General features: G+C 71.1%; 1 protein-coding gene across 10 annotated transcripts in view; it reads right to left on the bottom strand.

Moving 5' to 3' along the window:
• The window catches only part of POU2F2 (POU class 2 homeobox 2), a 48,497-nt gene that overhangs the window by 11,994 nt on the left and 21,159 nt on the right, over window positions 1–15,344 (bottom strand). For 3 of the 10 annotated variants that reach the window (XM_075916040.1, XM_075916034.1, XM_075916041.1), the window contains exons 2-13: window positions 13,415–13,480; window positions 12,692–12,726; window positions 11,927–11,983; window positions 11,373–11,486; window positions 10,904–11,104; window positions 9,792–9,897; window positions 9,051–9,142; window positions 8,060–8,221; window positions 6,969–7,110; window positions 6,052–6,200; window positions 1,239–1,331; window positions 838–1,014 (exon numbers count right to left, since the gene is read on the bottom strand). In XM_075916040.1, coding sequence (XP_075772155.1) covers window positions 838–1,014; window positions 1,239–1,331; window positions 6,052–6,200; window positions 6,969–7,110; window positions 8,060–8,221; window positions 9,051–9,142; window positions 9,792–9,897; window positions 10,904–11,104; window positions 11,373–11,486; window positions 11,927–11,983; window positions 12,692–12,726; window positions 13,415–13,480 — 1,394 coding nt within the window. Of the gene's footprint in view, window positions 1–837; window positions 1,015–1,238; window positions 1,332–6,051; window positions 6,201–6,968; window positions 7,111–8,059; window positions 8,222–9,050; window positions 9,143–9,791; window positions 9,898–10,903; window positions 11,105–11,372; window positions 11,487–11,926; window positions 11,984–12,691; window positions 12,727–13,414; window positions 13,609–14,425; window positions 14,636–15,344 lie in introns of those variants that run through there. The other 7 variants (XM_075916043.1, XM_075916035.1, XM_075916037.1 and 4 more) reach the window with 7 other exon arrangements.

Below are 15,344 nucleotides of genomic sequence, written 5' to 3' on the forward strand. Positions count from 1 at the left end.
GGTACGTACCATGTGGGGGCCCTACCTGGGGGTAACATGTGGGGGCTGTACCCCAGGGGGGTCGGTACGTACCATGTGGGCAATGGCAGCCCGTCAATACAGGCGTCCTAGGCGGTCGTGTAGAGCGCCAAGAAAAACGGCCGTCGCGGGCTTTGGGGGCAGGGGCGCCGATCGCGCGTTTCCCCCAGGGCGCCAGTTGCCGGCAGCTCATCTAGGGCCGCTCCTGCATGTGGGGGCCCTACCTAGGGGTCGGGACGCACCATGTGGGGGCCGTACCCGGGGGGGTCGGTTCGTACCATGTGGGGGCCGTACCGGGGGGGGGCAGGACGTACCATGTGGGGGCCGTACCCGGGGGGGGGGGGGTCGGGACGTACCATGTGGGGGCCGTACCCTGGGGAGGTCGGTTCGTACCATGTGGGGGCCGTACCTGGGGGGGCAGGACGTACCATGTGGGGGCCGTACCTGGGGGGTCGGGACGTACCATGTGGGGGCCGTACCTGGGGGGGCGGGACGTACCATGTGGGGGCTGTACCCGGGGGGGGGGTCGGGATGTACCATGTGGGGGCCGTACCCGGGGGGGGTCGGTTCGTACCATGTGGGGGCCGTACCTGGGGGGGCAGGACGTACCATGTGGGGGCCGTACCTGGGGGGGCGGGATGTACCATGTGGGGGCTGTACCTGGGGGGGCGGGACGTACCATGTGGGGGCTGTACCCGGGGGGGCGGGACGTACCATGTGGGGGCCGTACCTGGGGGGGCAGGACGTACCATGTGGGGGCCGTACCTGGGGGGGCGGGACGTACCATGTGGGGGCTGTACCCGGGGGGGCGGGACGTACCATGTGGGGGCCGTATCCAGGGGGCTTGCCCTGGGTGGGCAGCATGGGGCTGCTGCTGCAGGGGTTGATGCGTTTCTCCTTCTGGCGGCGGTTGCAGAACCAGACGCGGATCACCTCCTTCTCCATGTTCAGCTGCTCTGCAATCAGCAGGATCTCCTCTGAGGTAGGCTTCTGGTTCTGGGGGAGGAACATAAGAGCGGCCAGACGGGATCAGACCCAAGGTCCATCCAGCGCCGTGTCCTGCCTCCCAACAGTGGCCCGTGCCGGGTGCCCCGGAGGGAATGCACAGAGCGGGGAATTGCCCAGTGATCCCACCCGTCACCCATGCCCAGCCTCTGGCACACAGGGGCCAAGGACACCCCCCCTGCCCAGCCTGGCTAACAGCCATTGATGGACCTCACCTCCGTGAATCTATCTGGCTCTTTCCGGATCCCTGCTAAAGTCCTGGCCTTCACACCCTCCTCTGGCGAGGAGTTCCACAGGTTGACTGTGCACTGTGTGAAGAAACACTTCCTTTGGTTTTAAACCTGCTGCCTATTCACCTCACTGGGTGACCCTAGTTCTTGTGCTATGGGAAGGACTAAAGAACTCTTCTTCATTCATTTCCTCCACACCGGTCATGATTGTATCCCCCTTTGTCGTCTCAGTCCCAGTCCTATTAATCTCTCCTCACATGGCAGCCGGTCCATACCCCGAGGCATTTTTGTTGCCCTTTCCTGAAGCCTTTCCAATGCCAAGAGATCTTTTTTCAGATGGGGTGACCACAGCTGCACACAAGATGGGCACCACGTGGAGCGGTCTAGCGGCGATCTGCTATTCTCTGCTGTGCTCTCTGTCCCGTCCTCATGGCTCCCAGCGTTCTGTTTGCTGTGGGCCGAGGGGATGTTTTCGGACACTCCAAGGTCTCCATTGTATATGTACAGGGGAATCATTTTTGCGATGTCAGTCCCTTGAGGCGCATGACCCCGCTGTGTGAGATTTCACTGTGCCCAGTGTTTGTCCCCTCGCAGTGCGAAGAGGTAGGGGACTTTCTCACTAGTGTGACTGAATCCCGTGGGTGCCTCAGTTTCCCCGTGCGCCATACAGGACCCGGTGTGACCTCACTTAGCAGCCGGGCCGCAAGACAAAGGGGCCAGTCCCACTCTGGGGGGCGGTACGGGCCGGTGGAGGAAGGGAGGCCGGTCCGAGGGAGGCGGCTGCGCACGCTCAGCGACCTGCACTTCTTTTTCATTTTTTCCCCCGGAAAAGGCTGCTGCAGCGCCGCGGAGGCCCGCCAGAGGGCGCCCTGGCCTAGCCCACAGCAGCGGCTCCCCCCCCCCCCGACTAGGGAAGGGGAGGAGCCGGCAGAGCCCTTGGCTGCACCTGCCAGGCCACGTGGGGCGGGGCCACGAGGAGACAGGCCACGTGGGGCGGGGCCACGGGGGGACGGGCAGCGTGGGGCGCTGGGGGCCGAGGGGGGACGGGCAGAGTGGGGCGCTGGGGGCCGAGGGGGGACGGGCAGAGTGGGGCGCTGGGGGCCGAGGGGGGACGGGCAGAGTGGGGCGCTGGGGGCCGCGGGGCGACGGGCAGCGTGGGGCGCTGGGGCCGCGGGGCGACGGGCAGCGTGGGGCGCTGGGGCCGCGGGGCGATGGGCAGCGTGGGGCGCTAGGAGCCGCGGGGGGACGGGCAGCGTGGGGCGCTAGGAGCCGAGGGGGGACGGGCAGAGTGGGGCGCTGGGGCCGCGGGGGGACGGGCAGCGTGGGGCGCTGGGGCCGCGGGGGGACGGGCAGCGTGGGGCGCTGGGGCTGCGGGGGGACGGGCAGCGTGGGGCGCTGGGGCCATCGGGGGGACGGGCAGCGTGGGGCGCTGGGGGCTGCGGGGCGACGGGCAGCGTGGGGCGCTGGGGGCTGCGGGGCGACGGGCAGCGTGGGGCGCTGGGGGCTGCGGGGCGATGGGCAGCGTGGGGCGCTGGGGCCGCGGGGCGATGGGCAGCGTGGGGCGCTGGGGCCGCGGGAGGACGGGCAGCGTGGGGCGCTGGGGCCGCGGGGGGACGGGCAGCGTGGGGCGCTGGGGGCCGCGGGGGGACGGGCAGCGTGGGGCGCTGGGGGCCGCGGGGGGACGGGCAGCGTGGGGCGCTGGGGCCGCGGGGGGACGGGCAGCGTGGGGCGCTGGGGCCGCGGGGGGACGGGCAGCGTGGGGCGCTGGGGCCGCGGGGGGACGGGCAGCGTGGGGCGCTGGGGCCGCGGGGGGACGGGCAGCGTGGGGCGCTGGGGGCCGCGGGGGGACGGGCAGCGTGGGGCGCTGGGGGCCGCGGGGCGACGGGCAGCGTGGGGCGCTGGGGGCTGCGGGGTGACGGGCAGCGTGGGGCGCTGGGGGCCGCGGGGGGCCGGGCAGCGTGGGGCGCTGGGGCCGCGGGGGGCCGGGCAGCGTGGGGCGCTGGGGCCGCGGGGGGCCGGGCAGCGTGGGGCGCTGGGGCCGCGGGGGGGACGGGCAGCGTGGGGCGCTGGGGGCCGCGGGGCGATGGGCAGCGTGGGGCGCTGGGGGCCACGGGGGGACGGGCAGCGTGGGGCGCTGGGAGCCGCGGGGGGACGGGCAGCGTGGGGCGCTGGGGGCCACGGGGGGACGGGCAGCGTGGGGCGCTGGGGTCCACGGGGGGACGGGCAGCGTGGGGCGCTGGGAGCCGCGGGGGGACGGGCAGCGTGGGGCGCTGGGGGCCGTGGGGAGACGGGGATGAAGGAGATGGTCCCTCCAGCTGTTGAGCCGCCTGCACCATTCCACAGCTACAAACAGGCAGCGTTGGGGTCATGGGGGGGGGGTCTCCCTGTGGGTCTCGGGGTGTCAGTGAGCTGGGGATCAGCCTGGGCTCCTGAGTTGTGGGTTTCTCCCTGAGGTCCGGGGGGGGGGTCTGAGGTAGTGTCAGGCCCTGGCTGCTTGCTGGGCTTGGCCTGGGGGCGACCCCACTGGTGGCTGTGTGAGCAGGGGGTGGGGGGGGGGGGCCTGGCGGGCCCCATGACAGTGACGGGACCGGTTAGGGGAAGGGAGGGAACCAAGGAAGGGAGTGTGGGGGGAGGGGCAGTCTTGGGCTGGAACCATGAAGGAGACAGACTAAGGAGGGGCTGGAGTCTAGGGGCCCAGGGACCCATCTCCAGGGGGCTGGGGCGTCCTGGCCCTGACTCCTGTGGCCACGTCACGTCTGGGCTGGGCCGTGCCCGGGGGAGCAACAACCCCCCTGTTCTCCCGGCTGGCGGAGTCTGTTCTGGCTGCCGCGGGGCTGCAGGATCCGGGGGGACCCGACGCGCCATCGCACTGGTGTCAGGAGTGGGATGCGCTGCACCCGTGGAGGGAGAGAGTGTCAGGGCGCAGTAGAAGGAAGAGCCTGGAGCCAGGCGTGTGGGGCGCAGAGCGAAGCGGTTCCTGGCAGTCGTGGGCGCTGCAGCACTCGGCCGGGGAGTCTGCACCCCGGGGACCGGCGGGGCGATGGCCTGCGCCCGACTCCTGGGGGCAGAGCTGGTGGGGCTGTGCGGAGAGGGGCTGCCCGCGGGGAAAGCAACCAAGGCCCAGCTGATTGCCCGGCTGCAAGAGAAAGACCCGTCCAGGGGCCTGGATCCTGTCCCAGCGGGGAGCAGCCAGACCCCCCGGGGAGCGTCTCAGGCTCGCAGACCGGCGGGAGGGCTGGTGCCCGCTGGAGACGCGGTGCCCATTGGGCCACGCTCTGCCAGGGCAGGGTCCAGGGCTGCGGCGGCTGGAGATCGAGCTGCGGATGAAGGAATTGGAAGTCCAGGACTAAGAAGAAGCTCCTGGACCGAGAGGCCGTGGCCGCATGAGCTGCCCTGCAGAGCGGAGGAGCTGAGGGGCCCGGCTGCGCTGAGGGGGAGGACCCCAGGGGGCCCGGGGCGGCCAGACGCTCGGAGACGCTCGTGTCGGCCCAATGGAAAGACGTGGGGGACGTGGGCGGTTCCTCAGCCCCTCTGAGCGGGCCTGTGAGCTCCACCAGATCCCCCAGCGGACCGGCTGCAGGAGCTCGTCCCCGCACTGAGCCAGGAGGCGGCCGGAGTGCTCAGTCAGCTGGAGGACCTACAGCCAGGGGATTACAGCCGAGTCAAGGAGGCCCCGCTGCACAGTCCGGGCTGACCCCCGAGATGTACAGGAGGAAGTTCTGGGGGCTGCAGAAGGGGCCAAGGGAGACCCATGTGGATCTGGCCTCCCGCCTGCGCAATCCTGCCGCAAGTGGGTGTGCGGGGCGGGGCCCAGGCCGCAGAGGAGCTGCGAAAGCTGATGATGCCGGAGCAGTTCATGGAGCCTGCCCGCCCAGCCTGAGGCCTGGCTCCAGGACCGGTGGCCAGAGGACCCCCAGGAGGCCGGGGGCTGGCGGACGAGTTCACAGGGAGCCGGTCTGGGGGTGAACGGGAATCGTGGCGAGAGAGGGAACCGCGCAGAGACTGGATCTCGGCTGAGCGACGGAGAGAGGCACCTACAAGATGAGCCCAAGACCCCCATGGGTCTGTCTACACTAGCCCCGAGTCCGAACTAGGGAGGCTCATGTGGGCTTTCCAACTTGCAAATCCAGCCTGGGATTTAAACACCCTGGGCTTCATTTGCATGTTCCCGGCCGGTCGCCGTTTCCAAATGCCCTTAGTCCGGACTACGCAGTGACACGGGAATTCGGACTAAGTCCTTAGTTCGGATTAACGGTTATTCCTCGTGGAATGAGGAGGCTCAGGGTGGGGGTCTCTCCGGAGGGGGGCAGGGCAGGGGTCTCTCCAGGGGGGGCAGAGGGGAGGTCTCTCCAGAGGGGGGCAGGGTGGGGGGGTCTCTCCAGGAGGCGCAGGGTGGGGGTCTCTCCAGAGGGGGGCAGGGTGGGGGTCTCTCCAGGAGGCGCAGGGTGGGGTAGGGGTCTCTCCAGGAGGCGCAGGGCGGGGGTCTCTCCGGAGGGGGGCAGGGCGGGGGTCTCTCCAGGAGGCTCAGGGCGGGGGTCTCTCCGGAGGGGGGCAGGGCGGGGGTCTCTCCAGGAGGCGCAGGGTGGGGGTCTCTCCGGAGGGGGGCAGGGCGGGGGTCTCTCCAGGAGGCGCAGGGCGGGGGTCTCTCCGGAGGGGGGCAGGGCAGGGGTCTCTCCGGAGGGGGGCAGGGCAGGGGTCTCTCCGGAGGGGGGCAGGACGGGGGTCTCTCCAGGAGGCGCAGGGCGGGGGTCTCTCCGGAGGGGAGCGGGGGGCCCTGAGGGAGCTATGGGGGGCTCACCGCGAGAAAGCTCTTCTCCAGGGCAAAGCGCACATTGGTCTCGATGCTGGTCCGTTTCTTGCGGCGCCGGCCTGGCAGCCCGTCAAAGCCCAGGCTGGGGCTGCTCAGCTGGTTGGGGCTGGGGAGGGTCGAGTCCACCGACATGGTCTCTGGGGGGCACAGACCGGTCACTCAGCTTCTACCCCCACCCCCACCGTCCCCCTCCCCTGCCACTGGGCCCCACTGCCTTCCCAGGGCCGGGGGAGACCTGAGGCCTGCCCCCCACCCTCCTCTAACCACTGGGCCCCACTGCCTTCCCAGGGCCGGGGGAGACCTGAGGCCTGCCCCCCACCCTCCTCTAACCACTGGGCCCCACTGCCTTCCCAGGGCCGGGGGAGACCTGAGTCCTGCCCCCCACCCTCCTCTAACCACTGGGCCCCACTGCCTTCCCAGGGCCGGGGGAGACCTGAGGCCTGCCCCCCACCCTCCTCTAACCACTGGGCCCCACTGCCTTCCCAGGGCCGGGGGAGACCTGAGTCCTGCCCCCCACCCTCCTCTAACCACTGGGCCCCACTGCCTTCCCAGGGCCGGGGGAGACCTGAGTCCTGCCCCCCACCCTCCTCTAACCACTGGGCCCCACTGCCTTCCCAGGGCCGGGGGAGACCTGAGTCCTGCCCCCCACCCTCCTCTAACCACTGGGCCCCACTGCCTTCCCAGGGCCGGGGGAGACCTGAGTCCTGCCCCCCACCCTCCTCTAACCACTGGGCCCCACTGCCTTCCCAGGGCCGGGGGAGACCTGAGTCCTGCCCCCCAGTCCCGCTCTAACCACTGGGCCCTACTCCCTTCTCGGAGTGTGGGGAGACCTGCGTCCTGCCCCCCTCCTGGTTCTCCCTGCCCCGTGCCGCCCCTCGGAGCCCAGCCAGCCCCCCGCCCCTCACCGGCGTCGTTGAGCCATTTCTCCAGCAGCGGTTTCAGCTTGCACATGTTCTTGAAGCTGAGGTTCAGGGCCTCGAAGCGGGAGATGGTCGTCTGGCTGAAATCGTTCCCGTACAGCTTCCCCATGGCCAGCCCCACGTCGCCCTAGGGGGCAGAGTCAGCCGCAGGGCCCCTCCAAGACAGCCCGGGCTCCCCCCAAGGGCTGCCCCCCATCCCAGAGCCAGGGGAGACCCCTGGTTTGCACCTCCCGTTGTAACCACTAGGCCCCACGCCCCTCCCAGCGCCTGGTACCTCACCTGCGTGCGCAATGAATTTTGTTCTGTGCAGCACATCAGCTCCCCGGGCACATGGCCAAACGCCCACGGCGGGGGCGGGACCGAGGGGCTCGGGGGGGGGGGTAGGATAGAGGGGCAGGGCAGTGAGGCTCTGGCTGGGGTGGGGCCCTTTGGCAGGGCCAAGAGGAGGCGTCTGGGCGCACTTTGGCGTCTCTCGCCCATCCGACCTGGGGGCTCCTCCCTGGGCTGTGGCAGGGCCAGGCAGCTCCAGAGAGCGGAGCCCAGTCCCTTGCTCCAACCACTAGGCTCCACTCCCCAATCAGAGCCGGGAGAGGACCCAAGTGTCCGGGTGCCCAGCCCCCCCGCTGTACCCCCCAGACCGTGCTCCCCTCCCCCCACCTGGGAGGACCCAGGTACCCAGCCCTCCCTCCCTCGCTGTACCCTCCAGGCTGCGCTCCCCTCCCCCCACCCGGGAGGACTCAGGTGCCCAGTCCCCCCCACTGTACCCCCCAGGCCGTGCTCCCCTCCCCCAACCAGGAAGGACCCAGGTGTCCGGGTGCCCAGCCCCCCCCCTCGTCCCCTGCTGTACCCCCAAGGCCACTCTCCCCTCCCCCCAGCCGGGAGGACCCAGATGCCCAGCCCCCCCACTGTACCCCCCAGGCCGCGCTCCCCTCCCCCCACCCGGGAGGACCCAGGTGCCCAGCCCCCCCCCACTGTACCCCCCAGGCCGCGCTCCCCTCCCCCCAGCCAGGAGGACCCAGGTGCCCAGCCCCCCCCCCACTATACCCCCCCAGGCCATGCTCCCCCCCGGGCCATACCTGCGTGAAGCCCAGTTTGATGCGGCGCTGCTTGAAGGTTCGGGCAAACTGCTCCAGTTCCTCCAGGTCGCTGGGCTCCTCAGGCGGCGCCGGCGGCTCCAGGCATTTCGGGGGCTGGGGGTGCGCGAGGTGGGACTCGGGGAGGCCCGGCCGAGTCCCTGGCTGGGGGGGACAGGAGACAGGGGGATCCATGCACCCAGCAGACCTGCACCCCCTGCTGAGTGGGGGACAGATGGATGGACAGAGGGACAGGTGGATGGTGTGGGGGAGACATGCACGGAGTGTGAAGGGACGGACAGACAGACAGACTGCTGGATAGATGGCATGGGAGATGGACGGATGGATGGGGGTGGAGGGATGGACAGGGACGGACAGACGGATGGATGGGGGTGGAGGGACGGACAGGGATGGACAGACGGATGGATGTGAGGTGGGGGAAGGGACAGGAATGGACGGATAGGGGGTGGGGGAATGGCTGAATGGGGTGGAGGGATGGGCAGACGGATGGATGGGGGGCTGCAGAGATGGACTGACAGATGGATGAAGAGAGGGATGGATGGGCGGTGGGGGGATGGACAGACAGACTGATGGGGTGGGGGTAACGGATGGGGATGGACAGCCGGACGGATGGAGGGTGGGTGAATGGATGAATGGGGGTGGAGGGACAGACAGACGGATGGATGGGGGGTGTGAAAAGACGGACGGGGGCTGGGGAGACGGACAGATGGACGGACAAGGGGTGGGAGAACGGACGAATAGGTGGAGGGACGGACAGATGGACGGTCAGGGGGTCAGAGAAGGGACGAGCGGGTGAAGGGACGGACAGATGGACAGGGGATGGGGAGACGGACAGACAAACGGACAGGGGGTCGGAGAAGGGAAGACCGGGTGGAGGGACAGACGGACGGACAGGGGGTCGGAGAAGGGACGAGCGGGGAGACGGACAGACGGACGGGGCAGAGCGAGCCCTCCCGCCGGCTGCGTGGCTCACCTGTGCGGGCAGCCCGGCGCGGGGGGGGGCCGACAGGAGCCCCCCTGGGCTTTGCTGAGGTAGCTGAAAGAGATTAGGTGCCGGGAGCAGCCCTGCAGGGGAGGAGAGAGGGTCAGGCCAGGTGCCCCGCCCCCGCCAGGGCTTGCTGGGGGTGGGGGGCCAGGCAGACGGGGACCCTCCCCCGGGCACAAGGGGTCAGGGTGCTGGGGGGGCAAGGCACAGGAGGCAGAGTACTGGGGGGCAGGGTGCTGGGGGGCGAGGGGTATGGCGGCAGGGCACTGGGGGGAAGGGTGAATCAGAGCATGGTGCTGGGGTGACAGGGCGCTGGGGGGCAGGGCACTGGGGAGGCAGGATGATGGGGGGGGCAGGGTGCTGGGGGGGCAGGGCGCTGGGAAGGCAGGGTGCTGGGGGGTCAGGGCACTGGGGAGGCAGGGTGATGGGGGGCAGGGTGCTGGGGGGCAGAACTCTGGGGAGACAGAACGTTGGGGGGCAGGTTGATGGGGGGCAGGGCGCTGGGGAGACAGGATGATGGGGGGCAGGGTGCTGGGGGGCAGAGCACTGGGGGGCAGGGCGCTGGAGGGCAGGGTGATGGGGGGGCAGGACGCTGGGGGGAAGGGTGCTGGGGGGGCAGGGCACAGGGGGGCAGGACGCTGGGGGGGCAGGACGCTGGGGGGCAGGGCGCTGGGGGGCAGGACGCTGGGGGGGCAGGGCGCTGGGGGGCAGGGTGCTGGGGAGACGTACCTTGCTGTCCTTGCTGGGCCTGTGGCAGCAGGAACTGGGTGGGCGGCTGGAGGTGATGCCCGGGAACAAGTACCAGCTGCTGGAGCTGAAGGAGCTGCTGGATGTCCTGAGACAGAGCGAGAGTCAGGGGGCAGATGGGGGGCAGGGCCCAGCACACTGTGCTGCCCAGAGCCTCAGCGCAGCCCCAGTGCATGGCCAGTGACAGCTCCCCCCACCTATGGTGGCCCGCATGGTGCAGTCACACACACACAGTGTCTGATGCAGTGACACACAGATTCCCGCAGTACTCGGTGCAGTGACACACAGTTTCCCGCAGTGCCCGGTGCAGTGACACAGATTCCCACAGTGCTCAGTGCAGTGACACACACAGATTCCCGCAGTACTTGGTGCAGTGACACACAGATTCCCGCAGTGCTCAGTGCAGTGACACACACAGATTCCCGCAGTACTTGGTGCAGTGACACACAGAATCCCGCAGTGCCCGGTGCAGTGACACACACAGATTCCCACAGTACTTGGTGCAGTGACACACAGATTCCCGCAGTGCCCAGTGCAGTGACACACAGATTCCTGCAGTGCTTGGTGCAGTGACACACACACAGATTCCCGCAGTGCCCGGTGCAGTGTCCCCCACTGTGCTGAGCACCCAGCACAATACAGTGACCCGTCATGCAACGAATGATGCAGTGAGTGTCTGCAATGTCAAGCACAATGCAGTGACGCCTCGTGCTGCCCAGAGTGATGCAGTGACACCCCCACAGTGCCCAGTGCAGCGATGGCCCCATGGTGCCCAGAGCGAAGGGACACCCCCGCAATGATGCCATGACAGCCCTGCAGTGCCCAGTGACACCCCCGCAGTGCCCAGTGCCAGCCCCGCAGTGCCCAGAGACAGCCCCGCAGTGCCCAGTGCCAGCCCCGCAGTGCCCAGTGACACCCGCGCAGTGCCCAGTGCCAGCCCTGCAGTGCCCAGTGCCAGCCCCGCAGTGCCCAGTGCCAGCCCCGCAGTGCCCAGTGACACCCCCGCAGTGCCCAGTGCCAGCCCCGCAGTGGCCAGTGCCAGGCAGCAATGCCAGGCCCAGTGCAGCGCGGCCCCGCGGTGCCCGGTCCCTTACCTGCGCAGTGAGCTGGATGGGCTGCGACAGCGCAAGCTGCGGCGTTTGCGGCTGGCTCTGGGGCGCCTCCCCCCCCAGCGGCTGGCTGGCTGCCGCGTTAGCTGCAGCGGCCGCACTGGATTGCTGCACGGCCGCGGCCAGGAGCTGCGCCTGGGCCTGCTGCAGGAGGAGCTGCTGCTGGGCCGGCATCAGGGCCGTCAGCTGGGGGGCCGGGGGGCCGGGGGGAGGGGAAGCAGCAGGTTAGTCCCAGCGCGTCCCCCCAGCAGCGCCAGCGAGCAGCAAAGCAGCCCCCGCCCCCCACCAGTGCGCGGGAACCCACCTGGGACCCCCCCCCCCGAACAAGCCCGGGACCCATTCCCCAGCCCCTCGCCCTGGGGCCACCCCCCATTCCTTGCCCACCCCCAAGCCAGTGAGCCCTTGCCCTGAAGGGGAAAGGGCCCGTGCTCCCCCCACTAGGGCCCCCACTCACCCCGGCCAGCTGGCTGCCGGCTAACATGAGCTGGGCCTGGGGCAGGTGCGGCTGCTGGGCAGGGGGGCCGGGCGCTGGAGCTGGAGGCAGGGCTGGGGGGTCCTCGGCCTTGATCTGGGGGAGAGGAGAGGGGGCTCAGGGGCAGAGGTCTGGCAGGGGGCAGGGCTCAGAGGGGGGATTGGTGGGGTCAGAGGGAGGTCAGGGGTAGGAGGGGGGGACTTGTGGCCCTCGGCCAGTCTGAGCTGCTCCCCCCGCCCCCCCCACGGACCTGGCTCGGCTCCGGGGCGGGCGGGGGGCAGGGCTGGGCATCGGCAGCGCCTGAGGATCTCCGAGGGGTTCAGCGGCCCTGCCCGGGGGCGGGGCGCCCGCCTGCGCTCCCCCCTCCCGCTGAGCCGCTTCCTGTTTTGCTGCCGCCCCGGGGGCCCCGGGATTTCCCCCCACCCCCACCCCTTGAGTCATCGCCCGCAGCCAGCCGACCGCGCGAAAACAGGAACGGCGGGGGCTGGAAACCCTGGGAACCGGCACGGCCCGCCCCCCCCAGGCGCGGCGCTCACCTTGGGGCTGGGGCCGGTGGGGGCCGGGGAGAACGGAGCCACTTTGCTCTGCTGGGTCTGCCACAGACGGGAGGCCCCGAGTCAGCGGGGGGTGGGGACGTTTCCGTGCCCTCGTATCCCCCCCACGCTCCCCCCACCTGCACGGCCCCCCCCGGACTCTCCCCCGGACCCCACAGCGCCCCCCCCTGCGGCCTCTCCTGCCCCAGGACCCTGCACCGCCCCCCCCCCCACGGCCTCTCCTCCCCCTGGACACTGCACCGCCCCCCCCATGGCCTCTCCTCCCCCAGGACCCTGCACCGCCCCCCACGGCCTCCCCTCCCCCTGGACTCTGCACCGCCCCCCCCCCCACAGCCTCTCCTCCCCCCGGACTCCGCAGCGCCCCCCCTGCGGCCTCTCCTGCCCCAGGACCCTGCACCGCCCCCCACGGCCTCTCCTCCCCCCGGACACTGCACCGCCCCCCCCATGGCCTCTCCTCCCCCAGGACCCTGCACCGCCCCCCACGGCCTCCCCTCCCCCTGGACTCTGCACCACCCCCCCCCACAGCCTCTCCTCCCCCCGGACCCCGCAGCGCCCCCCCTGCGGCCTCTCCTGCCCCAGGACCCTGCACCGCCCCCCACGGCCTCTCCTCCCCCTGGACTCTGCACCGCCCCCCCCCCCACAGCCTCTCCTCCCCCCGGACACTGCACCGCCCCCCCCCACGGCCTCTCCTCCCCCCGAACACTGCACTGCCCCCCAGACTCTCCCCACGCCCCCCCCCTTACTTACCTGGTGGTTTGTGTCGGGGCCGTTTCGTTCTGTGTCTGGAAGAAGAGAGAAAATGACCCTTTATCCCCCCCAGCAGGGATCAAACCCTCACAACCCCCACCCCAGGGCTGCACCCTCACACTGCCCCCCCCAACCAGGGCACCCGCAGGGCCTGCTAAGGGCCTCGTTCCTGACCCCCTTCGCCAGCTCCGTTGGGGGGAGACACCCCCAGGTTGGCTGAGTGACCCTGCAGGGGGTCAGGGGGCAGCCCCAGCAGGGCGCCGGGGGGCAGCCGTAGCCGGGGCGCCGGGGGGCAGCCATAGCTGGGGCACCGGGGGGCAGCCATAGCTGGGGCGCCAGGGGGCAGCCGTAGCTGGGGCGCCGGTGGGCAGCCATAGCTGGGGCGCCGGTGGGCAGCCATAGCTGGGGCGCCAGGGGGCAGCCGTAGCCGGGGCACCGGGGGGCAGCCATAGCCGGAGCACCAGGGAGGGCAGCCATAGCCGGGGCGCCGGGGGGCAGCCGTAGCCGGGGCGCCGGGGGGCAGCCGTAGCCGGGGCACCGGGGGGCAGCCGTAGCCGGGGCACCGGGGGGCAGCCGTAGCCGGGGCGCCAGGGGGCAGCCGTAGCCGGGGCGCCGGGGGGCAGCCGTAGCCGGGGCGCCAGGGGGGCAGCCGTAGCCGGGGCGCCGGGGGGCAGCCGTAGCCGGGGCGCCGGGGGGCAGCCGTAGCTGGGGCGCCGGCAGTACCTGTATGCTCCCCATGCAGCTCCACTCGCACCTTCTCCAGCTCCAGGGGTTTAGACATTCTTATTTCTAGAGAGAAGGGGAGTGATGAATGGGACCCAGGCGTCCTGGCTCCCCCGCCCCTAACCACTGGGCCCCACTCCCCTCCTAGAGCCAGGAGAGAACCCAGGCGTCCTGGCTCCCCCGCCCCTAACCACTGGGCCCCACTCCCCTCCTAGAGCCAGGAGAGAACCCAGGCGTCCTGGCTCCCCCGCCCCTAACCACTGGGCCCCACTCCCCTCCTAGAGCCAGGAGAGAACCCAGGCGTCCTGGCTCCCCCGCCCCTAACCACTGGGCCCCACTCCCCTCCTAGAGCCAGGAGAGAACCCAGGCGTCCTGGCTCCCCCGCCCCTAACCACTGGGCCCCACTCCCCTCCTAGAGCCAGGAGAGAACCCAGGCGTCCTGGCTCCCCCGCCCCTAACCACTGGGCCCCACTCCCCTCCTAGAGCCAGGAGAGAACCCAGGCGTCCTGGCTCCCCCGCCCCTAACCACTGGGCCCCACTCCCCTCCTAGAGCCAGGAGAGAACCCAGGCGTCCTGGCTCCCCCGCCCCTAACCACTGGGCCCCACTCCCCTCCTAGAGCCAGGAGAGAACCCAGGCGTCCTGGCTCCCCCGCCCCTAACCACTGGGCCCCACTCCCCTCCTAGAGCCAGGAGAGAACCCAGGCGTCCCGGCTCCCAGTCCCTTCTGTGCCGGGCCCCGCTGGCTCTGCGGTGGCAGGTCTGCAGCTGGGCCTGCAGGTGGGGGGACAGGTGGGGCCGAGCGTGGGGGGGGGCAGGGAATGGGACATGAGGCCTGCCCCCTTTAGGGGGCACCAGCCCTGAGGTGGGTCCAGCAGTGGACTGTCCGGGGGGACGGGCCCTGGGCTGTCTCCCGCCTGGCCCCCCCAGCAGAGCCCCGCCCCGCTGACCCGCATGTGGGGTGCCCCAAGCCCCGGCCCCCGGCCCGCCCTGCCCCCGAGGCCCGGGGGTTACCTCCTGGCGGGCGCGCTCAGCCCGTCCTCGCGCGCCGGCCGGCCCCGGGCGCCCTGCCCGGCCCGCAGCCCCGGGCTGCCAGGAGCTGCATGCTGCCTCATTTGCATAGGGACTGAGTCACCAGGCGGGGGGGGCTCCGTGCCGGGGATCCCGGGGGCTGAGCCGTGGGGCCCGGAGGTCACAGTGGGAGGAGGGGCCCGCGGCTGGGTGCTGGGGGCAGGGACGGGGGGTTATGGGGGGACTGGGGCACAACAGGGTGGGGGCTCCAGGGGGCCCCGTCCCGCAAGCTGTGCCCTTCCCTAGCTGGGGCGGCCCCAGCCCCCCCCATCCGGCTCTGCTCCCTGGGGCTGCGGCCCAGCCCCCTCCCTCCCAGCCCTGCCCCGCCGGCCCCTGGCCTGAGGAACCGCCTGCCACCGCGCCCGCAGGGCCCAGCCTGAGCCCCGGGCAGCGCGGCCCTGACACGGGCCTGTCGCCCCTGTGGGGGCTGGGCCCTGCCGAGTGCGCACGTGTGTGTGCGGGTGTGAGAGAGAACATGGCCCCGGGCCGGGGGGCAGGGCCCGCCAGAGCCCCCCCCCCCCCCCCCCGCCAGCACTTTCACTTCTCCTATTTGTTTCCCTTTCGCATTTTTAGCTGGGTTAAAAACAGCCTCCAATTTACTGAAACCCAGGCTAAAAATACCCCCCCGGAACCAGCCAGAGCCCCCCATGGCCAGCCCCCACCTCACAGCCAGCCCCCCCCATAACCACCCCCCCCATAGCCAGCCCCCACCTCACAGCCACCCCCCCCACCTCACAGCCAGCCCCCCCCATGGCCAGCCCCCACCTCACAGCCAACCCCCCATAGCCAGCCCCCCACCTCACAGCCAGCCCCCACCTCACAGCCAGCCCCCCCCAAGGCCAGCCCCCACCTCACAGCCAGC

Source organism: Pelodiscus sinensis, unplaced genomic scaffold (assembly GCF_049634645.1).
Source record: "Pelodiscus sinensis isolate JC-2024 unplaced genomic scaffold, ASM4963464v1 ctg108, whole genome shotgun sequence".
NCBI classification, from domain to species: Eukaryota; Metazoa; Chordata; order Testudines; family Trionychidae; genus Pelodiscus; species Pelodiscus sinensis.